Source organism: Sorex araneus, chromosome X (genome assembly GCF_027595985.1).
Source record: "Sorex araneus isolate mSorAra2 chromosome X, mSorAra2.pri, whole genome shotgun sequence".
NCBI lineage: Eukaryota > Metazoa > Chordata > Mammalia > Eulipotyphla > Soricidae > Sorex > Sorex araneus.
This window is the reverse complement of record NC_073313.1, coordinates 335142292-335165663: the sequence shown is the minus strand read 5'-3', so window position 1 is coordinate 335165663 and position 23372 is coordinate 335142292. Positions and strand designations below refer to the sequence as shown.

Genomic DNA, 23372 nt, shown 5'->3' with positions numbered 1-23372 from the left:
CCACCTAGGTCAGGCCATTCGATCTCTAAAGATCAGGTGGTGCCAGTTGGCATCTAAGTTACTTTTTCTCAGGGGAGGGGGGCACATCCGGTGGTGCTCAGGGATCACACCTGCCTCCGCACTCAGGGATCAGTCCTGAAGCACTTGGAGAACCGTAGGTGGTGATCAAACGAGAGTTAACCACGTACCAGACATGCACCTTTCCTCCCGTACTATCGCTTCTGTCTATCTAAGTGAGTTTTAGTTATGGAGGGAAGCTGAAAGGAATTTTCTCAGTACAATAGTTTGGGTTTTCTTGGTTTAAAAAAAATTTTTTTAATTTGTTTTGGCACCAAACCTGACAGTGCTCAGGGCTTACTCCTGGCTCTGTACTCGGGGGTCACTCCTGACAAGCTCAGGGAACACTTTGGGGTGCTGGGAATTGAGTCTGGGTCAGGTATGTGCAATTCAGATACCTTCCCGTTGTACTATCACTCCAGTCCCAGTTCATTAGTTATTTAGGGGAATGAACCAAGTGGTTGACAGATTCTCACCTGTGAAATACATAGAACTCTAACTGTACAAGAGTTAATAACGCCCACTCAGAACAAAAAAATGGATGTAACCTGAAACTATTTTGGGTGTCTTGTAGAAGAGAATACTTCATTAATTTTACTAGTGTTGGGGTGTATCTCCCGGTGGGCATAGGGAGGTACAAACACAGAGTAAGGGAAGGGCAAAGTACTAGATGATGTTGTATTTGAATTGAAGGTGTCAGGGTGAGCTGATTTGAATTGAAGGTGTCAGGGTGAGCTGATTTGAATTGAAGGTGTCAGGGTGAGCTGATTTACACACACACACACACACACACACACACACACGCGCGCGCGCGCGCACACACACACACACACACACACACACACACCTGTTTATATTTCCTATTTTCCTAACTATGGTCACTGGAACATCCTAGGAGCAGAGACACCCCAGCAACAATTAGCCTACACAGTACTCAGGTTGTGGTCTCTAAATACCCTGCTCTTGAAAAAGAACCAAGCCTTCTGGTAGGGATGGTCCAACCCAAATCTGGCCCAAAGAGCATTGCTATAAAAGTAAGAGTGTGCCCAAGGAATGATGGAGACATAGGAAAAGAAACTAATTATGCCTTACTGGCCACATTTAGCACAATTTGAGATGAGAATGAAAGCAATAGATGGTAGCACTTATTAATACTAATAAAGGCCCACAGTCCATCATAACACTGAAAATGTGGAAAGGGGAGGTTGGTTTTTCTAGAAGGATGTTAGGTACTAAATGGCAAGGAATGGATCATTATTATTGGCCATGATTGCAGGGATCCGGCACACGTGTATGCCCAGCAAGGTCAGTCCCTGGCTTCCTTTTCTTTGGGGCTCCAGAGAGTGTTTCGTGACCACAGGAGCCAGGGGACAATCTTAGCCTAGACGGCAAAGCCTTGGGATTCCAGGATGGCTGGGAGGGCATAAGAGGCTTGGAGAAGGCACTCTCCCTGTGCACGAGTCATTACCTTTACTCCCAGCTCTCACACTCGGGGGCACAGTAGGAATGGTTTAAGGTGTGGTTGCAGAGAAGTGCAGTGTGGGAGATGCAAAGCTTGCAAAAACCAGGTGGATGGCCTGGAACCTTCTGGTCCTGCCACCTCCCTTGCCCCCCTCATTAGACACACCTTTCTGCCAGCCCCTTCCTTCTTCACCCTGGATATTACTTTCTTCTCTTCCTTCTCCTTTTTAGTTGTGCAAACTTTGGGGTTTCCAACCCTACCACTTTGCCTGTAACACCCCTGTTTCAATGCCACGTGCCCACTTTTCCTAAACCCATGTTCAGTTTCTCTGTCAGGCTGGGCTTAGCTTTGCTTGATTAGTTTAATGAATTGAGGGCCACACTGGCAGCGCTCAGGATTGCTCTTAGGGTCATTCTTGTTGGAGCTCCAGGGACCATGTGATGCTGGGGTCCAGCCTCTAGCTCTTACATGGGAAATGTGTCCTCTCACCTACAGACCTAGCTCTTTTTTTTTTTTTTTTTTTTTTGCTTTTTGGGTCACACCCACCGATGCTCAGGGGTTACTCCTGGCTTTGCACTCAGGAACTACTCCTGGCGGTGCTTGGGGGACCATATGGGATGCCGGGGATCGAACCCGGGTCGGCCGCGTGCAAGGCAAACGCCCTACCCGCTGTGCTATCGCTCCGGCCCCCAGACCTAGCTCTTTGACACAGGCTCAGCTTTGATTGTTTTGCTGTTATTTTGGGGTTGGGTTTTTTTTTTGCGGGGGGGGGGGGCACACATGGCAATGTTTAGGGTTTTGTGCTCCTGGCTCCGTGCTCAGGGGTTACTTTTGTTGGGGTTCAGGGGACCATATGTGGTGGGATCAAAGCAGTTAGCAGTCTGTAGAGCAAGGAACTTCACCCCTGCACTACCTCTTCAGCCTCCAGGCTCAGCTTCAAGTGAGAGTAAATGTGGTCCGTTCCCTCTTTGATGTCAAACATACATTGTATGTTTAATATAACGAGCACTATTTAGATAGATTAAATATTCAAACCTTTTTAACTTCCTTTCGGCATAGGAAAGGGGTCACTCTCAGTCTGCATCTAGTTCAGGGGAGACCTGGGTTACCCCTCCTGTCTCTCTAAAGAGACTGGTTTGTTCCTCGTATGTCCCAGCTGCCCTTTCGTGCTTTTCCTTCTGAGTCCCTCTGCCCCATTCCTGTCCCACACAGTACCCCACCCACTTTGGCCGCCACCCTAACACGGCACACCTCCCCTCTGCTTCCCGGTTCACCACCTCAGGCCTTGGGGCAGGACTGCAAGGATCAGGAGTCTCCTCATCACGCATCTCCCGCTGTGATGAGGCCAGAGAGACAGCACAGGAGGGAAGGTGCCTTGCAGGAAGCGGCAGCCACAGCCCTGATTTGAATACTTCTTCTATTCAGTATGACCAGGGACCAGCCACTCCCGTGCACAGAGCCAGGAATAGCCCCTTGAGAGCCACTGGGTGTGGCCCAACCCCCCTCCTCCTCTACGTTGTGGGAATACACCTATCAGATGGGGGAGTGCTCCTTCAGATGCAGGAGCACCCCCTCAGCTGTGTGGACTTAACTCCAGCTGCAGGAGCACACCTCCCAGATGTGGGAGCACACCCTGAGATGTGGAAACACACCTCCAGAGGTGGGAGCACTGATGCAGGAGCACTTCCTCAGATGTGGGAGCACACTTCCCAATGCCTGCATATGGGGGTCGGGGGGGGGAACCTTCTGGAGACCATGCCCCTGCTGAATACAAAAAGAACCCTGCCTTGGTTCACATCCTAACTGGTGAGCCTTAGCAGGCAGGTGATGGGGTCTCGGGCTTCCCTGTCTGTGGTCTGGGCTCCAGAGAAGGGTCCCCTCTAGGACTGGTCCCTGTTGGTGGGCCCGGGGTCTGGTCTTTGCATGCAGGGCTGCCTGCCTGAATGAGAGTGGCGGAAAAGATGTCCTGCAAACTTCCCTGTGCTGCTCCCCTCACTCTCCCCGCCTCTGGGGTGTCAAGCCTTACAAGCATGGGGAGGAGGTGGGTTCCAAGTGGAAAGACCCTCTAATCTCTCAAGCTTCCCTGAAAAGACCCCTCTTCTCTGCTTGCAGCCACAGTCCCCCCCGCCCCCCGACTGGCCAGCCCTGGAGGAGCACTCGAGACAGGTGGCTGGGGCTTGGACTGTCCCTGGGAGGAGGGTTCAGGGTCAGAAGCACAAAGCACATCAAGCTTCCTGCACTTCTAGAGTCTCACACTGGTCTCGGGGAGCTTTGGATCTTGTTTTCCCTTGATTCGTGCCAAGATCGGGCTCTTTGGAGCTCATGCTGTGGCAGGAGGCCTCCCTTTGATGACCACGTCAAGTGAGATGGACACGGGCCAGGTTGTTATAGGAACTGGGAGAATCCTTGGAGTGGGAAAGTGCTGAGAACACGGGCCCCATTCACCATTCAGCTGGAAAGTGGAGCAGTCATTGTCAGCCACTGAGGCTGGGGGACAGAAGAAGCAATCGGTGGCACCCCTTGGTGGCTTGGGAGGAGGGTGTTGGGAGGGCACAGCCCGGGTCAGCCTAAACTCTGAATTCTCAGACTAAACCGCTCGCCTACTCTCTGGGTGACCTTCAGCAAATTAAAACAGCCCACCAACAACACGATCTCATTTTGCTGAGAAAGAATCATGGGCTGACTATCTAGACTAAGATCACTCTCCCTCTGCGGCCCTTGTTTCAGGGTCTGTTCCAGGTGATTTTACTTTGGTTTGCTTCGGGAACCACATCTGGTGGCTGCTCCAGGCCACCTCCTGGCTCTGCACTCAGAGATCACTCGGGTGGGGCTTGGGGAGACCATATGGGTTGCCGGGGCTTGAACCTGGGTCAACCACGTGCAAGGCAAGTGTCCTGCCTGCTGCACTGTCTCTCTCCAGCGTTTTAAATGATTTTTTGTGTCTTTATGCTTTCTTTCTTTCTTTCTTTCTTTCTTTCTTTCTTTCTTTCTTTCTTTCTTTCTTTCTTTCTTTCTTTCTTTCTTTCTTTCTTTCTTTCTTTCTCTCCTTCCTTCCTTCCTTCCTTCCTTCCTTTCTTCCTTCCTTTTCTTCCTTCTCTTCCATCCATCCTTCCTCCCTTCCTTCCTTCCTTCCTTCCTTCCTTCCTTCCTTCCTTCCTTCCTTCCTTCCTTCCTTCCTTCCTTCCTTCCTTCCTTCCTTCTCTTCCTTCCTTCCTTCCTTCCTTTCTTCTTTCTTTCTTTCTTTCTTTCTTTCTTTCTTTCTTTCTTTCTTTCTTTCTTTCTTTCTTTCTTTCTTTCTTTCTTTCTTTCTTTCTCGTTCTTTTCTTTCCTTTTCTTTGTTCTTTCCTGATACTTTATCCAAACAGCATGCATGGATTTAGGCCAGGTTTGAGACCGACTCGCCCAAACACAAAATGATTCCCATTTTGGAAATGGTTTCTGGAAAGGGAGTCTGGAATTTGGGGACAGATTTAGGCACATGCTTGAAAGAGGACAGGTGGAGCTTGCCACAAGTCCAGAAATCAGGCTGCTCCCAAGTAAGAAAGTTTTCTGCCCCTGATGGCCAGTGGCCCCTGTGCCGGCCACAGCTTCTCCCCACGTTTCCTATCCCATGAGACACCCTGTTGCACTCACACCCTCCTGCCTGCGAGGTGCTGCTGTCAATGATCATTGGTATACCAATCTTTTGGTAAACAAAAGCTACTCTGTCACTCTTGCTATCTCTTTAACTTTTGGAAGTTCATAGGGTAGCTTCTAAACTGTGCTCAGGGACCCCAGGGGCCACTCCCAGTGGTATGGTAGGGTTTTAATAATTACCATAATTTAGAGTTATTCCTGAGTGTAGAGCCAGGAGTAAGCACTGAGCATCACCGAGTGTGACTTCAAAACAAAACAAAACAAAATTTCGTATTTCAAAATATGTGTATACTGGTATTACTCAGCTAGTTCTTTCATAGCATTTATTATGGTAGCTGAGGACTCAACTCTTTTATTTTCTACTGCCATAAATACACTCTTCTCCTGGCTATGTGGGTCCAATGGTTCACTATCTGGACCCTTCACTGTGATACCACTAGGGCCTATTGGTGTTGGGGTCCCCTGGGGTTCTAGCTGAAAGTGCTCAGGGGAACCTGGCTGCCGGAGATCAACATGGGACCCCCACATGCCAGACCTGTGCCCAGTCCTTTCATCCATCTCCATGAGTCTTAACTTTTAAGACAAAAAAAAAAATCACGTTATAGTCTTGTTTTCGCCTCTCTAAATTGGTATCTGCACTCATACTTCCTTTGGTATGTAACTCTCTGCTAGAGTTTATCAGAGGTTTAAATGGAGTTATCTAAGTGGTATGTAAATATGTTCTCTTTACGAACACTTTAGCTATAACAATTAAAGCTAAATTTCCTTGCCATCTCTTGCTCAGTCTAGGTCTTCTCCTCCTGCCCCAAGATACCCACCTTGTCACCAGTTTGGTGGGTCTCCCTGTGGAGATTTTTGGAAACATTTACCAGCATAATATTCTCAGAGAAAACATTGTTTCCTATGAGTGTGTGGGTGTGTTTTGATTATTTGAGACAATGATTCTGCAATTTGCTTTCTCATTCAAAAAAATATGTTAGCAACATGGCTGCGCAGAATTACATGTAGATAACTCCTTATACCGCTACTAAACACTCTGGTGCCCATCCTTGTCATTTAACCCTTTCCCCATGCAAGGTCGCTTAGGTAGTATTGTTCTGCATATGCCATCCCATGCACTAGAGAATGGAACTACTTGTACACTGTAAGTATCGTCAGCTGTGATGGAAATGGATGCAAGCCTGCAAGCGAAGGAGTTGCAGGAAGCCTGAATCCTGCCACCTCAATGTCACACTTCTTTCTCCTGCAGAGACGTCTCAGAGAGGCTGTGCAGCTCTTAGAGGACTACAAGCACGGGACCCTGCGCCCAGGGGTCACCAATGAACAGGTAACAACTGCAGGTGGGAGAGGAAGGGACATGGAGCTTTCCTTGTACCCAGAACCACCTCTCTTCCCGTCAGTATCTAGTTCCGCTACAGCATTCCCTGTGGAGTTGTATGGGTTGGAGGGGGTACGTTGGAGGGGGTGTGTGGTCTCTGCGGTTCTCGGCATGTGATGGGAAGCATTGGAATGGCTGTGCTCTCCTGGAGGTAACGTGTGTCCCTTTGCAATGCCACATTCTTGTCATCACAATAGAAGTTTGAAATCAGCCATGATGGGAGTATTTACACCCCGAAAATGGGCAGATGCTACAAATCAGAGCTTACTTCTGCTTCTGCATGACCAAGAACCAATTCTTAAGTATCTGCCAGTGTACTGATACCTAACAGTTAGTTCAGTTGGGAGACTGGAGCAATTGTACAACAGATTCTACAATTCATGTGGCTGACCCAGGTTTGATCTCTGGCTCCCCATTTAGTCCCCCAAGCCCCATCAGGAGTGATCCTTGAGAGCAGAGCCAGGAGTAAGCCCTGAGCACAGCCAGGTGTGACCCTCAACACACAAACCACAACAAAACAAACCAAGAGTTCAGGTTGCAGATGGGAATGACGAGGGATGGCACAGATTTGTCCAGGACACTAGACCTTAATTTAGGACTTCACATAGAGACTTGAACTAGAAGCTCATTGAAATAGTGATGGCTGCATTTAGTTTGGTGGAGGGGTTGGGGGTTTTGTGTAGACAGCTTTAATCATTTTAGATATTGATGCTTAATGGGGCTGGAGCGATAGCACAGCGGGTAGGGCATTTGCCTTGCATGCAGCGGACTGGGGTTCAATTCCTCCGCCCCTCTCCGAGAGCCGGGCAAGCTACCGAGAGTATCTTGCCCACACAGCAGAGCCTGGCAAGCTACCCATGAACGTATTCAATATGCCAAAAACAGTAACAACAAGTCTCACAATGGAGATGTTACTGGTGCCCGCTCGAGCAAATCGATGAGCAACGGGATGACAGTGACAGTGACAGTGATGCTTAATGTGCCAACAGTTTTTTTTCCCCCTAACTTGAATCACCATGAATTACAGAGTTAGAAGATATTTATGATCGAGTTTCCCTTCACCAGTGTTCACTACCCTCATGGTTATCTTTCATGTTTAGCTATCTTATTAAAATTTCAAAAATATTGATTTTCTATTTTTTAACCTATTATCTGTGTAAAACTCAAAAAGCACTAACACTTTCCTTGTGGAAAATTAGTAGGTGTCCCTTCTTTCCCAATTCCTATCTGCCAGTGTACTGATACTGAGGAGAAATAATTTCACCATTTCTTCAGATGGAAATTCATATTTCAGGACTGGAGCAATAGTATAGCATGTAGGACACTTGTCTTGCATGTGACTCAAGCAGGGTCAGCCTGAACATTGCTGGGTGTGACCACTTCCTCCAAAAAAAATTATATTTCAAAATATCTGTACACTGCTATTTTGCAGCTAGTTATTTCATAGCATTTATTATGGTAACTGAGGACTTCAAATCTTGTTTTTGTCTGCCACCATCAACATACTCTTCTCCCCCACCATCGTACCCTCCCAAAATTATAACCGTGATTTGGGTCTATAAAAGTTCAAAATCACTCTATTACATTTTTTTGCTGTTGTACTTGGGCCACACCCAGTGGTGTTTAGGACTTCATCCTGGCTCTTGGCAGAGCTCAGGGGACCATAGGAGGTGCTGGGGATTGAATCCAGGATGACTTCATGTAAGGCAAGCACCTTGCTCACTACACCACAGCCCCCACACTATTATAATTTTACAATGAGAATTTACTGTAGATTTTAGTTGGTTGCATAATGATTATGTTTCTTCCCTTTTTCAACTTTATTTTTATTTGGAGTTAATATTTACCTTGCTTTTTATTCTCATTGGAATAGATTTTTTTTTCTTTTGTATCATCTGTAATTCATGCTCTGCCTTCTAACAGCCTTTGGCATTCTCAGCATTTCTTTGCTGTCTGAAGGCTCAGTCTTTCAGCTCTGACTTATTTTTTCCCAGAAGATTTCTCTTCTGAAGTTCCTCTCCTCATGCGTCAGAAGTTCCTCTTGATGTGTACCTTCATTTCGGTGAAACACTTATAATAACTTCTTGGAAAAAAGTCAACAGTAAGAAAAATTGAAATCTGTTCATATTTGAAAAATTGTGTTTCTACACTGTCTTAATAATTTGGCCGATGAGAAAATTCTAGGTTGACAATTTCCCTCTGAAGTTTAGATATGCTGTTCTAATTGACCTCTGGCTTCCAGTATAGCTGTTGAAAATCTGATGGATTTCATTTCCAGTTCTTTGCAATTGAAAATTTTTTTCTCTCTGGGAATGTTTAAGATATTGTCTATACAGTTTATGTATGAAAATATTCAATGCTATCTCCTGTAAAATTCATGAGTTCCTTTGGTAATCTTTTTCAATTAGAACACTCCACTCTCTCAGTTCTGGTAAATTTTCTTAGATTAAAAAAAAAAGTGCTTTTCTCTCATTTTGGAACTTCTATTAGTCAAATATTTGACATCTTTGATTGACACTCTGATATCTTTTTTCCCTTTTGTTGCATCACTTTCTCCTTCTGTTTAGTTTTATAGAAAGTTTGAGTTTATTTCCAACACTTCAGCTAGTTTAATTTAATTTCCAAGGGTTCTTTCTTTTTTGTTCCCTCCCTCCCTCTGTCTCCCTCCTTCCCTCCCTCCCTCCCTCCCTCCCTTCCTTCCTTCCTTCCTTCCTTCCTTCCTTCCTTCCTTCCTTCCTTCCTTCCTTCCTTCCTTCCTTCCTTCTTTCCTTCCTTCCTTCCTTCCTTCCTTCCTTCCTTCCTTCCTTCCTTCCTTCCTTCCTTCCTTCCTTTCTTCCTTCCTTCCTTCTTCTGTCGGACCCAGGGAAGCCCGTGTCTCCTGCGTGTGCACAGATGTTGAACATTGCCCTGGGTTTAGTGGGCAAGTAGTTTTTTCTTCCCTTGGTCCCAGTCCTGCCCAGTCCTGAGCCCTGCTGGTGTCCTTATGCATATGCCCTCTACAGGCGGCTGTCCTTTATGTTGTATCTCTACTCATTCTATACCCCCAAACCAAGTTGCTTTCCCCTCTTGGCCCTGGTCTCCTTTTGGCTTCTGTCTGTGCCTCTGTGGCTGCTTGTGACTCCGGGCGGAGGAGGGGGTGGGGGTGTGGAGGCCATGCTGGGTCTCTTTCTGCTGATACAGTCCACCAGGCATGTGTGGGTGTCCCAGGGGCTGCTGGCTTGGCCGTCGGTCCTGCCTGATCCAGCTACAGTTTCATGTGAATTTACGGTGTGCTCATGGGCTGGCTTGGGTATTAGCACCGAGGGGAGGAGAACAAGGGCAGCGCCAGGTGAGCATCTGGCCTGATGGACCCTGGGAATGTAGGTGATGACAGGGACAAGGTGAGTGGTGTGACCCCAGGGCTGTGAGAGACCTGCGCTGAGACTGAGGAGGCAGAAGGCTGGGTGGGAGCAGGGCCAACTGGGGGAAGTGACAGGTGACCGTGCTTGAGGGGAAGGGGGCCCTGAGCAGAGACGCAGCCTCGCAGGTCCTTAGCCTCCCAGATCCCTGCTCTTGGGCCGACCTTGGAGAAAGCCAGTGTGGTACTGTGGGTGGGGCATGGTCCCTCTGGATGTCTGCTGATCCCAGCATCACCTCCTTATCCCCTGGCCTTTTTTTTTTTCTTTTTGGGTCACACCCGGCAATGCACAGGGGTTACTCCTGGCTCTGCACTCAGGAATTACTCCTGGTGTTGCTTGGGGGACCCTATGGGATGCTGGGAATCGAACCCAGGTCAGCCTCGTGCAAGGCAAATGCCCTACCCGCTGTGCTATCGCTCCTGCCCCATCCCCTTGCCTTTTTGGGGGCCCTTGGTGCCCCAGCCAGACCAAGAAGCCCCTCTAGACCCAAGGAGTCCTCATGGGCTGGGCAACTCTAAATCCTCCCTGTGTCGTGACCACCTCTGCACCGTCCTCCCGTCTTGGGCTGGGGTGGGATGCTTGGGACTCCTCGAGCCACCAGAGATTGAGGGTGAGGCCACATGCCTCCTTGCTGCTCCCCCGCCCGCCTGTTTCCTGGGCCTCTATTGCTTTGCAGCCTGAAAGCCTCCCTGTGCCTTAGGAAGCTGAGAGGGCAGCGGGGGGGGGGGGTGGGGGGTGGGGGGGGGGCGCGGGGCTGACCCTCAGTGGTGTCCAGCTGGGGGCTGGCTGGGGAGCACAGTACGCCCAGGCTGAGCCTGCACTTGGACCCCCCAGTAAACAGATCCTCCCTTTGTTTCCCTTCCTGCTCCCTCCTGTGCTCCCCCATGCATGTCCTCTCCATGGCCCTTAGCCTACACACACACACACACACACACACACACACACACACAGTGGGTGGTGATGACAGACAAGGTGCTGGGATATCTCAGTGCCCCCGAATCCAGGACAGCTCGTGTCCTTGGCCAGCATGGCCAGCTGCAGAGCCCCAGGGGTCCTGTGCAGTGTGAACAGCAGTTGAGCTGCACGGGACTCTGGGTCTGTTCATTTCCTGTTGCACAAATGGAGGTTGACGCCTGTGGCTGTATCCCGGATCCGGACGCCCATTCCCGCCTGACGCATGGGCAGAAGCAGCAGCCCGAGAGCCTGTTTGTCATCCCTCCCGCCCTCCGTGGCGGCATTGCTCAGAGGATTCCTACACTAGTTTGCTCACACCCAGGGGCCATGTCCCGCTCTGCAGGTTCCTGGGTGGCTGACCTGTAGAGACAGGTAACCCAGTCAGCCCTGAGGGCAGGAGAGAAATCAGTACGATTTCCCCCTGGGGCACGGCAGCTGAAAGGATGTGCCTGGAATCTGCTGTGCCTGCAGGAGTGTGGCCAGCCCCTGAGCCGCAAAGCCTCGAGGATTAGCAGACCAGAAACCCAGGCGGCTGCAGACATCTCTGGACTGGCCTGCTATGGATGTGGCCTGCTGCGGACGTGGCCTGCTGTGGACGTGGCCTGTTGTGGATGTGGCCTGCTGTGGATGTGGCCTGCTGTGGACGTGGCCTGTTGTAGATGTGGCCTGCTGTGGATGTGGCCTGTTGTGGATGTGGCCTGCTGTGGATGTGGCCTGCTGAGGATGTGGTCTGTTGTGGACGTGGCCTGCTGTGGACGTGGCCTGCTGTGGACGTGGCCTGTTGCGGACGTGGCCTGTTGCGGACGTGGCCTGTTGTGGACGTGGCCTGTTGTGGATGTGGCCTGCTGAGGATGTGGCCTGCTGTGGATGTGGCCTGCTGAGGATGTGGTCTGTTGTGGACGTGGCCTGCTGTGGACGTGGCCTGCTGTGGATGTGACCTGCTGCGTGTGCTCTGCTCAGAGCCGGGGCTTCGCTAGAGTGTGGATGGGGACAGATGAGGCCCCTCGTGTCAATCAGCCACCACCCGCTCCATGCCCAGGTGCACTCCAAGTTCTGGCACTGTGCACACTTTCCTTCAGTTAACCATCTCTGACGCCTAATGGTTGGTACCTGTATTAGCCTATTTTATAGGAAAGAAAGCTGAAGGCCAGACAGGCCGGATATTTCCCAAAGGACACACAGCTAGTGGGGGGCAGCCTAGGGATCAGGCATGGCTCCTGAGATCCCGTGCCCATCTTTCACCCAGTGGGAGACGGTGAGACTTGATGCTCAGTGGGGTCATGGATATAAGCATGGATATAAGAATGGTGGGGTGTAGGAAGTGGCCAGGGGTCTGGCATTGGTGAAGGCCACACAGTGCCCCCACCCCCCAACACACACACACACACACACACACATACACACACACACACACACACCTGAGTGGTAACTTCTGTCCAGGCCATGGGCATTTGCTGAGTACCCTGGTACTGAGGAGGAGCAGAGGTGGGCTACACGGAGTGGACATGGCAGGGTCATGGGGAGAGAATTCCAAAAACAGTGATGAGAAAGGCTTCATGGAGCAGAGCCCAGGTGGACCCTGAAGGGAGGAAGGAAGGGGGAGAGAGAGAGATACAGAGAGAGAGAAACAGAGAGACAGAGAGAGGCACAGAGAGAGTGAGTTTGAAGGAAATGGGGAAGCCACAGACCAGGTAGTGAAAACGTTTAAATCCAGGTGGGGGACTCAAAATGTGTTGAGTGGGGCAAGACACTAGATGTCCTTGAACAAGGAGATGGCATTGGTGTGCAGTGGTCACCTTGCTTTGGGAGCTGGGGTGGGGGTGGGGCGAGTCAGCGCCGTTAAGGAATCCAGCGCGGACACTGGACAGCCTGGAGCTCAGCGCCCAGACTGGGGACACCTCTGCAGGCATCGTGGTGCTGGGGGTCTTGCCCTTTGTTTCCTGTTCCCCAGAGCCTGGGGATCAGCTCTCTGCCGTTCTGCCCCCTCCATGGCTCTGAGGCCCCTGGCGGGATGGATCCAATCTGCAGACTGCCAAGGACGCAAGGCAGGGGGGCGGTGAGAGGCTCCACTAGAGCCCTCTGCTGGCAGCAAGGAAATGGGGTCAAATGAAAAGAGCAGAGTTAAAAATACCTGCACCCCAAGTCTTGACGGGCGTCAGCGGGTTTGTCAGAAGCGGCAGAGGGCAGGCCCGGCCGACTGCCCCCACACCTTCCTTGGACCCCAGACGGCTGCAGACTCCCAGGGCTCTGAGCAATGCTCAACTTGTGTGAGCCTGTCCCAGGGTCTCCTGGTCTGTTAGCTGAAGTTCTTGCCATAAGCGTCGGGCATTAGGCATCTCCGGGTGGGCTCTCAGTGAAGACCTCCTGGGGTGGGGGGTGTCTCACCAGCGCCCCTGGGTCGGGTCCCAGTGCAGCAGTCAGAGCACACGGTGAGACCAGGCACCATGACGAGAGTCTCAGCTCCGGGACCCTTAGCCATGGCACGGCTGGTGTTTTGGGCTGGATAATTCTTTGCTATGGGTGCACTCTAGGGGACAGCTGCACCCCCTTTCCGAATCAGGGCAATAAGACATTGCCAGATGCGCTCTGGTTGCAGCCACTAGCCCCCTTTTATAAATCACGATTCTAGCAGAAACTAGAGCTCCCCACCTCCCTTCCCACTCAGAGTCCAAGAGGAAGCCCCTATTCCTCCCTGCATCTGTCTGCCACTCCCCTTCATGCAGTCCATTTCAGTCACTCGGGTCTCCTTGCTGTTTCGTAAACTTGCAGGACATGCCCAGTCCTGCCACAGGGCCTTTGCACTGTTCTTCTAGCTTCTCCTAACCATATCTATCTGCATATCTTCAGGTTTTTCCTCCAATGTCCCCCTTACTTACCTCTCTAACCTTATCTCCCTGTCTGCCCTCTTCAACTTGCAGAAAAAGGCATTTATCTATTGTATCAGGGAATACACTTCTTAAGTCTAGGACTAATTGTATATCCTCATTCATTTGTAGCTCTTCGAAGGGCCTGGGGGCCATGGTCCATTTTGTTCTCTGATGTATTCTTCTATCTGGAAGCATTCAGCGCATCATAGGTACTCGATGCATTTTTATTGATGATTGGCATTTTCTGTAATCTTCCAGTAACTGTGCATCTCTCCGTATTATAAACAAGAAATTGGAGACTGGAAGAGAGGAAGTTAGTTGGCCCATCTCCATGTGGGGGGGGGGGGGGGTGGCTGGCCAGAGAGAGAGACCAGGAGTTCCCGCAGGGCTGGGCCCCCGGGCCTGCCATCTTGCAGGGGTGAGGCAGCGTGCAGGGAGCAGGGGCCGTGGCTGCGGGAGGTGCGATGGGAGTAGGCGAAGGCTCTTTTGTGTGTCTGCAGAACTGGGGGCTACCCTCACCCCACCTAGGCTTGCAGATGTACTTATTACCTGGGAGTATCCATGGCAACGAAATTAATGGTGGGGAATAATGGGCTTGGCCCAATTGATAAATTTGGAAGGTTTCTGGGTTTTGTTTTGTGGAGGCACTCCTTTGCCTTACAGAAGGTTCCCCTTCAGGCTCTGTTTAATTACCTTCTGGAGGTTGTTTTAAATAGGCTTGGTGGCTCTGTCTTTGCTGTCTTGGGAGGTTTGGAGAAGCAGCTTGGAGGAAAGCAGAGGGGAAGGAGAGCCAGCCAGACCGGGGGGCGGGGCAGGGCCTGGGCGCTCGCTCCTCTGGGCGCTGGGGCACAGGGCTCCTGGATCTCAGCTCTGTTCTCGGGCCGTGCCTGGGGTTCCCCTTTCCCCCTGTTTCTTGGACTCTCCGTGGAGAGGCCAGCTGAGATGCCAGTGACGTCTGAAATCAGCCACCTGGGGCCACAGCACGGCCACCTCTCACCTCCCTCAACTCCTCCCTCCCCTTCCCCTGCCCCCCCCTACCCCCAGCTACCTCGGTTCTCATTCCCGAGGCGAGAAATCAAGCAAGGGCCAAAGTCTCCTCTCCGCACTGGCTTGCGGCTGCAGCCAGTGAGTTCCCAGGGGTTGCTGGGACTGTACGTTTTTATGTTCAGCCAGTGGAATGAAGAGAGGTGTGCTGAACACCCAAAGACATCAGAGGGTCCCACATGAGATTCTAGTTCACAGTGGGCCCTGTGAGGGCCCTCTGGATTCCCCCTGTGGGGGGACTATTCCCTCCATCTCTTTTGGCCACTCAGAGACTCTTTCACAGCCCAGGATGGTCCTTGCCTACAGAGTATTTGCACGACTCGCTCACTGAAACTTCAGACAAGCAGGCAGCTTGTGTGTGTGGGGGGGGGTGTACCTGCTGCCATCCCTACATCCTGCTCGCTCACCCTGCCTCCCTGACTCATGGGCCCAACACATCCCAGCGAAAAGCACAGACCCCATGAGTTAGCTGGAGCCTTCAAGTTTCAGTGAGCTACACCTGACCTCCCCGGGAAGGGGACGCTGACTCCCAGCTTCTGCCCCTTCTGCCTGGCAAAATCTTAAGTCTAAGGCGAGAGGTGACTTGTAGGAGAAGAATGGGTAAGTCAGTGCCTGGCCCCAGGTCCAAAGCTTGTACCCTAACTGTTATTCTCTGGGGATGGCACGAGCCCCACGGAAATCAGGTCATGACTAAGAGTTTGAGGTGGGGTCCTCCCTCCCACCACCCTCCCCGACCTCCTGAGGCTGGAGCACGGCCAGATGCCGCAGGGAAAGAGGCTCACTCAGCTTGGTCCTCCTTCTTGCCCATGGAAGGCATAGTTATACTATACATTTGGGGACAAAATGATTCCCCATAATGTACCAGCTCAAATAAGCAAGATCTAGGGGCTGGAGCAATAGCACAGTGGGTAGGGCGTTTGCCTTGCATGCGGCCAACCCGGGTTCGAATCCCAACATCCCATACGGTCCCCTGAGCACCGCCAGGGGAAATTCCTGAGTGCAGAGCCAGGAGTAACCCCTGTGCATCACCAGGCGTGACCCAAAAAGCAAAAAACAAACAACAACAACAACAAAACACCCAAAAAAACCAAACAAACAATCAAATAAGCAAGATCTACCATGCCCGGTAGTATCAGGCTCTTGGTGGGCACCGGGTCACACAGAGGCCTAGGTGCCTTCTGTCACTCCCCACCCTCTCTGCAGCTGAGTCCACACCTCAGGACCCAGTCAGCAGAGAAGAGACTACGCTAACTGGAGAGGAGGCTGGGGGATGTCGCGCTGTTGGCCAGCCCCCTGCCTGTTTGTTTCTTGCTGTGGAAGAAGGGGACCCGGGCTTGCTGGGGAGCCAGAGAGTGGTCTATGCCATGGAGTCCGTAAGGGACTTAGAGACTCCGAGGACACACCTTCTGGAGTTGCCTGCAGCCCGGCTCACTTTTCACGGCTCCCCGCCTCTCCTTTCTCTCCTCATTTCTTTTCTCCTCTCTCATATTTCTGTTTTTGTTTTGTTTTGTTTTCTTAGGGAGCCCACGCCAGTGTGCTCAGGACTTACTCCTGGTTTTATGCTCAGGGCTCGTTCCTGGTGGGGTTCAGGGGACCTTATGGGATGCTGGGGATCAAACCTGGGTCAGCCACATGCAAGGCACATGCTTTACCCACTATCTTTCCAGTTCCTCCTTTCTGATATTTCTAAAATAAAACTATTCACCTCCCCCACCAGAAAAAAAAGAGCTGTGGCCAGAGAGATAGTCCAGAGGCTTTAGCACTCTCCTAGCATGTGGTTTAAAACTGCACAGTGCTCTGGGCCGTACACTGCCAATGGCTGACGACGATAACAAGTCATGCATTCTATTTCTCTTTTTAGTGGTTTCATCTTCCTTCCTTCCTTCCTTCCTTCCTTCCTTCCTTCCTTCCTTCCTTCCTTCCTTCCTTCCTTCCTTCCTTCCTTCCTTCTCTCCTTTTCTTTTTTCTCTCTTTCTTTCTTTCTCTCTTTTTCTCTTTCTTTCTCATTTTCTCTTTCTCTCTTTCTTTTTCTTTCTCTTTCTTTTTTCTCTCTTTCCTTCTTTTTCTCTTTCCTTTCCTCCCTCCCTCCTTCCTTTCCTCCTCCCTCCCTTTCTCCTTCCTTCCTTCCTTCCTTCCTTCCTTCCTTCCTTCCTTCCTTCCTTCCTTCCTTCCTTCCTTCCTTCCTTCCTTCCTTCCTTCCTTTCTTTTTTTTCTCTCTCTTTTTTTTTGCTTTTTGGGTCACACCTGGAGACACAGGGGTTACTCCTGGCTCTGCACTCAGGAGTTACTCCTGCTGGTGCTTGGGGGACCATATGGGATGCTGGAGTTTGAACTGGAGTCAGCCATGTACAAGGCAAATGCCCTACCTGCTATAGGTTTCTGTAGGTTTTTTTCAAGGTTCCTGTCAGGAAGAATAAGGCTACTCTCTGTGCAGAAATGAGAAGATGCACTGAATTTATCACCTTCCTAAAGGGACTGAACTGTGAATAGTAATTTGGAGATGGGCACATGGGATAGAGCGGGGGGGGGGGGGGGCCGGGCGCCACAGCCAAATGACTTTATGTTCAATCCCAGTGCTGCTGTGTGACTTTGAATAAGTCACCCAACCCCTCTGTGTCTCCATTTCTCACCTCTGTAAAGTGGGGGATATGCTAGTCCTCTCCTTGCTGGGCTGTTGAGATCAAGTTAATAGTGTGAAGCATTGACCAAAGTGAGGACCCAAAGGCCTTATTTTCTAAATCTGATGAATGAACAGTGAGGGGCTGAGTGAATCTGGTCAGGGGTCATGCACAGTGACTATGCCTTGGAAACCTCAGACATGAGCATGTGGTCAAATATGTCTGAAAAAACTCAAAAAATAAAAAAGAAGAAGAAGAATAGTGACTACCGAGCTACCGAGAATATCCCACCCGCATGGCTGAGCCTGGCAAGCTACCGTGGCGTATTCGATATGCCAAAAACAGTAACAACAAGTTTTACAATGGAGACTTACTGGTGCCCACTCGAGCAAATCGATGAGTAATGGGATGACAGTGCTACAGTGCTACAGTATTTTTTCAATTACTGTGCTTTTTAATCCATAAAGGCCTATTTTGGTCATATTTCAACCTTAGATGGCATGAATCTTTAATTAATGGCAGTCTTAGCATGAGGTTGAGGGTTTCTTAGTACATAATTGTGCATCTCTGGGTGGATGATGTCTTAGAGTCAATGAAATTCAGTATTCCTAGCATTTGAAGGAGCTGACAGTTCCTTTTGCTCAAACCTACCCCCCTTGCAATGCTGCAGAGACCCACACCACTCATTTAGAAGCAACTCTTCTCCCTGGTAGCTGCTTCTGGCCACAGCAGGAATAATGGCAATATCGGCTCCAGGGCAGGCACCTGCTCTGGGGCCAGAATGCTCCAGGCACTTGTGTGTGAATCGGTGACTGCTGCCCCCAGGTGACAAGGCTGTGGCATCATGTTAGAGGCGCAGTTATTATCTCCGCTCTATGGGTGCCAGAACAGCAGAATTGAAACTCAGAACTACACTGGCCAGTCCAAGAATCCCCAGGTGGTGTATGTAGCCGTTTAAAAGAAAAATCCCTTGTTACTTGTTGCTAGGGATTAGTGCCTCAGTCCTTGTGCTCCTTTAATGCATGGAAAGTTAATCAATACATAGTTCCCAGAAGGAGGGGTGGGAGAGAAGGAAAGTGCCTGCCATAGACCCGTAGAGGAGGCTGGGGAATGGCAGGAGGAAGGGGTCATTGGTGGTGAGAAATGGGCTTCGGGGAGGGATGGCTGTTGAATCATTGTATGACTGAACAGCTCCGTAACTATGTACCTCACGGTGATTTAATTAAAAAAGTAAAAAATTAGTAAAAAGAAAATTGGTCAATAAATAGTGATCCTAAAACCAGCCCTATACTAAGTTCCTCCCTGCCTGGAGAGTTTCTTTTCCTTTCCCTTCTACTTTCAAATAAACTTTTCTATTTCCAAAACAAACAAACAAACAAAAAAATCCTGGGGCTGGAGCAATAGCACAGTGGGTAGGATGTTTGCTTTGCACGCGGCTGACCCGGGTTCAATTCCCAGCATCCCATATAGTCCCTGAGCACCGCCAGGAGTGATTCCTGAGTGCATGAGTCAGGAGTAACCCCTCAGCATTGCCTGGTGTGACCCAAAAAACAATAAATAAATAAAAGAAAAATCCTGTTATAACCCCCTCTAGGAGGTTTGGAAGACACGTGTCTTTATTTAAACCATGAGTTCTTACCTGTTGCGCCTTAGGACAGACTGGAGTGGGGCTGGGGGGTAGAGAGATAGTGGAGCAAGTAGGGTGTCTTCTTTGCAGCCAGCTGACCTGGGTTCAATCTCTGGCACCCTAATAGTCTTTCGAGCACCACTAGGAGTGAACCCTGAGCGCAGAGCCAAAGGTGAGCTCTGAGCACTGCCAAGTGTGGCACCAAAACCAATAAGCAAACAAACCAAGGAATCTACTAGAAATTTTAAAAAAAAGCCACAAGCCCTTTTTAAGGGTGTGGCAGCAATTGAGAGACGTGGTTGGAGGGATCTGAGTGGAGACTGGGGGGAAAGCCTGAGACCTGGGTTTGGTCCCTGGCCACGTCACAGGGTCCCTGAGCACTGCCAGGTGCAGCACATAAACAGGGAGTCGGGTGCAGTCCCTAAGCATAGCTGGGTATGGCCCCCAAACAACCAGTGAAAGGGCTATGAGATCCTCTGTTCTGCGGAGTCCCCTGATGTCACACCCTTGGATGATAAGGACAGTGACTCTCTCTTGTGTCCTCTGGAATTGGAATCCTTGGCCTTCCTAGGGCCAGGGATGAAGCTCAAGTGGTACTTCGCACACAGACCATGCACAAGGCCCTGGGAGTGATGCCCAGGACCGCAGGTCCTCAGCGCAGCACCCCCAATGGAAAGGAAAAAGAAAGTGACTTTGAGAACTTGCTTCTCATTTGGGCTCTTTCTCCCTCTCTTCCAGCTCTGGAGTGCGCAGAAAATCAAGCAGGTAATCTAATCCAGTTTGGATTCTTTCCCTTCCACTCCCCCTGCACTGCTGGGCCTCTCGCTGCTCTGTCCATCCACCAGCCTCCTGCCTCCCGTGCACCCCTCACTGCCCTCCTGAAGACTGGCGCTCTGGCTTGCCTTTCCCTGGGTCCTCTGATCCCGTCCCCTTTGCTGCTTCCAGAGAGTCCTGGTTAAATGCCCCCTTCCCAGGCCCAGGGTCAAAGGGGAACAGACACAGCCTGTTCTCCTGTGTGTTTCTGTTTGCTTTTGTCCTGAGTAGTGGTAAGGGCCTGACCATCCAGGCTCGACACGGGGTCGTCCAGGGGAGGCTCTTTGGGGTGGTCCCCTGCTCCCCTCTGCCCTCTCCTTTCCTCCTCTCCGTGGCCCTCACCCTGTCTTTGCTCCTGCTCTTGCCAGGCCATCCTACACCCCGACACCAACGAGAAGATCTTCATGCCCTTCCGAATGTCAGGTAAGCTCGGGTTCTGGTTCTGTTCAGCCTCAGCCATAGTCCAGGATCAGGCCATCCAGGATCAGGGACATTGGTGTCCACCTGAGGGAGGGACCCAGCTTGTCACACACATGGACTTGTTAGCGCTGACACCTCAGCTCAACCCGACAAGATTGGCCCAGCCCTGGAATCACCTACGGGGCTTTTTTTTGGGGGGGGAATGTGCCTGTCCACCTCTCTGCCTGGGCAGTTGGGCGCAGTAGGAGCTGCATGTGGGACCCAGCCACCCTGCTCGCCAGCTACAGTGTCCTAACTTAGTAGCAGGCTTGGGGATGAGGAAGGGGGCCCCTGGCACGGCCTCCTTCTACCCCTGCATCTGCTCTTCCCTTCCCTGGCCCCTACGTCCGGACTTAATCCCCAGCCTCTCTCTCCTTCGGGATACGCAACACAGTTGTGCACTGTTTTCACACAACTGCACACCCAAGAGAGCACCAGGCAGGCAGGGGACCAGGGCGGAGGGCCTGAGACCTCTGCCCACCTCCAGGAAGCCCCCACCCAGAGTCCCCAGAAGGACAGAATGTCTCGCTGATCTTACCTGCTTAGAAAGCATGAGAAGTCACCACACCTCCCCGCCTGGGGCTGATTGGTTCACTTATTTTGATCTTGTCGTAGCTTCATGTTTTATGGTCTGCTCATTCCAGGCTCCTGGAATGGGTCCCTCAGGGGTCCTGCTTCTAATTCCCACTGCAGAGGGACCCACCCTCAGCTGGGTGGGAGACTTCCTCTCCAGAGAGATCGTGAAGTTGGGTTGCATGAGCCACAAGATATTTTAAGGCTTTGGAAGACAATGAGTGAGTGAGTGTGTGTGTGTGTGTGTGTGTGTGTGTGTGTGTGTGTGTGTGTGTGTGTGTGTGTGTGGCAGGGTTGGGGTGGAGGGAGGGTAAGTGGTTGGAGGGCTACCAGGAGAGTTGGGGGCGGGCAGGCCAGCAGTGGGCAGCATTTCCTGCAGGAGTGGGCTCTCCAGATTCCGGGTTCTTGGGGAAGTAAGACCTGTCTGAACAGGGGACAGAGAGTGAAGTCGGGGAGGGCAGAGTTGGGAAAAGTTTTGGAGGCCAGATGTTGCTTCCTATGTCACTGCTCTGAGCTCCTTTGCCTAGGCCATTGGCAAGAGCAAGTCCAGAAGGTTCTTCCAAAGGTCTCGGTCAAGAGGCCTGCGGTGGGAATGGAGTGGGGGTGAGACCTGACTGTCCTCTGCCCTCTCACAGGTTACATTCCTTTCGGGACACCAATTGTAAGTATTTCCTTCCAAGAATATTCTTTTCTGAAACAATGTGTTTAATGTATAAATTTACACCGTTGTTGATAAATAATTGAGATTTGATTTAGGATAAATTTTTTTTAATTCCTTTGGTGTGTGTTGTCAAACTAATTTCCATAGTAGGTCTGCCGTCCGCCCGCCATCTCATCCCGCACATTCTGCATCCAAGCACTGGCCGTGGCACATGCTGGTGATTGGGAAGTTTCCACCCCCACCTTGAGAAGGCAAAAAGTAAAGGCACTGGGGCCAGGAAGATAGTACAGGGGGTAGGGTGTTTGCCTCGCACATGGCCCGCCTGGGTTTAATCCTCAGAATCCCATATGGTACCCCCGGCCCCTAGTGCCACTAGGGATAATCCCTGAGCATATCCAGGAGTAAGTCCTGAGCACTGCTGAGTGTGGCTCCCCAAAAAAGCACCTTCTGAGAACGAAGGTTCAAAATTAGTTTGAAGGGGCCAGAGAAAGAGTATAGGAAGCAGGGCTCTTGCCTTGCATGCGGCTGACCTGGGTTTAATTCCTGGAACCACATATGGTCCCCCTAGCACCACCAGGAGTGATCCCTGAGTGCAGAGCCAGGGTAAGTCCTGAGCACCACTGGGTGTGACCCCAAAACAAACAAACAAAAATAGAAAATGAGTTCAGGAAGGATTCAGTATTTGTTTGTTTGATGTTATGCTCCAATTTGTGGGGTAGGAAAAGGGGCCCCACTGCCCTTGATTCTTAGCCACCTGGACGGGGCATTCAGGGCTGAGGCCCAGCCATGCTGGACGCCACCAGGGCCACCACAGCAGTACTTGAGGCCTCAGGGCTACACCCGGGGGTCAGGGGACCATGTAGTAGTACAAGCATGCACTCCGGCCTGGAGAAAGCTCCAGGATTCACTTTCTTTTTTCGTCCCACTTTTGGAAAAACAAAGCTGAGTTTACTCTTCTGTATTTATACTAGAGTGAAGCAAAAGTACAAAAAGGTAAATTCATCATAGGCATGCAGCTTGCTTAAGCCCATAACATGAGCAGTCTAAGTCAGTAGCACTTCCGGCAGGAAGGAGGGTGTCATCGGCACAGGGGAAACCTCCCAGGTGCCACTCACACTCACTCTCTTGGGAGGCGGCAGGGAACAACCTCCCTGCTCCTTTTTGCTTGCTCTCATGACTGGTTAAGAACTTTAGACAAATGCAATTCTCAGTAGGTAATTTTTGGTTTGCTTCTTTTGGTGGTGGTGGTGGTGGTGGTGGGGTGTGGGGTGTGTGTGTGGGGGGGGCGTTTCTTGCAGAGGTTAGGAGGTGGGGAATCACACCCAACTGAGCCCAGAGATCACTCCTGACAGTGCTCAGGGGACCATATGGGGTGCTGGGGATTGAACCTCTGTATAAGGTGCATCCAGGCAAGCACCTTACCCTCTATACTATCTCTTTAGCCCTTCAGTAGATACTTCTTTGGGTCTGACTTTTTTTTTCTCACTCAAAACTGTTTATGAGACTCATTGTTATATGTGGCGCTGATTTGTTCTTTTTTATTGCTGTAGAACAGTTCATCGCTATGTCTATAAAGTTTTCTTTACCCATCTTATTGTTGGTGACTTCTTTGGTTGCTGCCGGTTTGGAGTTCACAGCAAACAATGCCCCTTTAAACATGATTGTACATATCCTGATATTTTCACTGCTCTTGGATTATTACTAGGAGGCGAAACTGAACCAGGGCTAGAGAGATAGCCCAAAGGGCTGATCCTTGGCATGGGTGTCACATTGTCCCTTAATCACGGCAGAGATTAACACCGCTAGTTGGGTCCCCTTCTCCGCC

General features: G+C 50.7%; 1 protein-coding gene across 2 annotated transcripts in view; it reads left to right on the top strand.

Moving 5' to 3' along the window:
* Positions 1 to 23372, top strand: part of SFXN5 (sideroflexin 5) — a 122956-nt gene that overhangs the window by 20033 nt on the left and 79551 nt on the right. For both annotated transcript variants that reach the window (XM_055119976.1, XM_004609113.2), the window contains exons 3-6: positions 6405 to 6482; positions 19780 to 19806; positions 20223 to 20277; positions 21522 to 21547. In XM_055119976.1, the coding sequence (XP_054975951.1) occupies positions 6405 to 6482; positions 19780 to 19806; positions 20223 to 20277; positions 21522 to 21547 (186 nt within the window). The remainder of the gene's footprint in view (positions 1 to 6404; positions 6483 to 19779; positions 19807 to 20222; positions 20278 to 21521; positions 21548 to 23372) is intronic.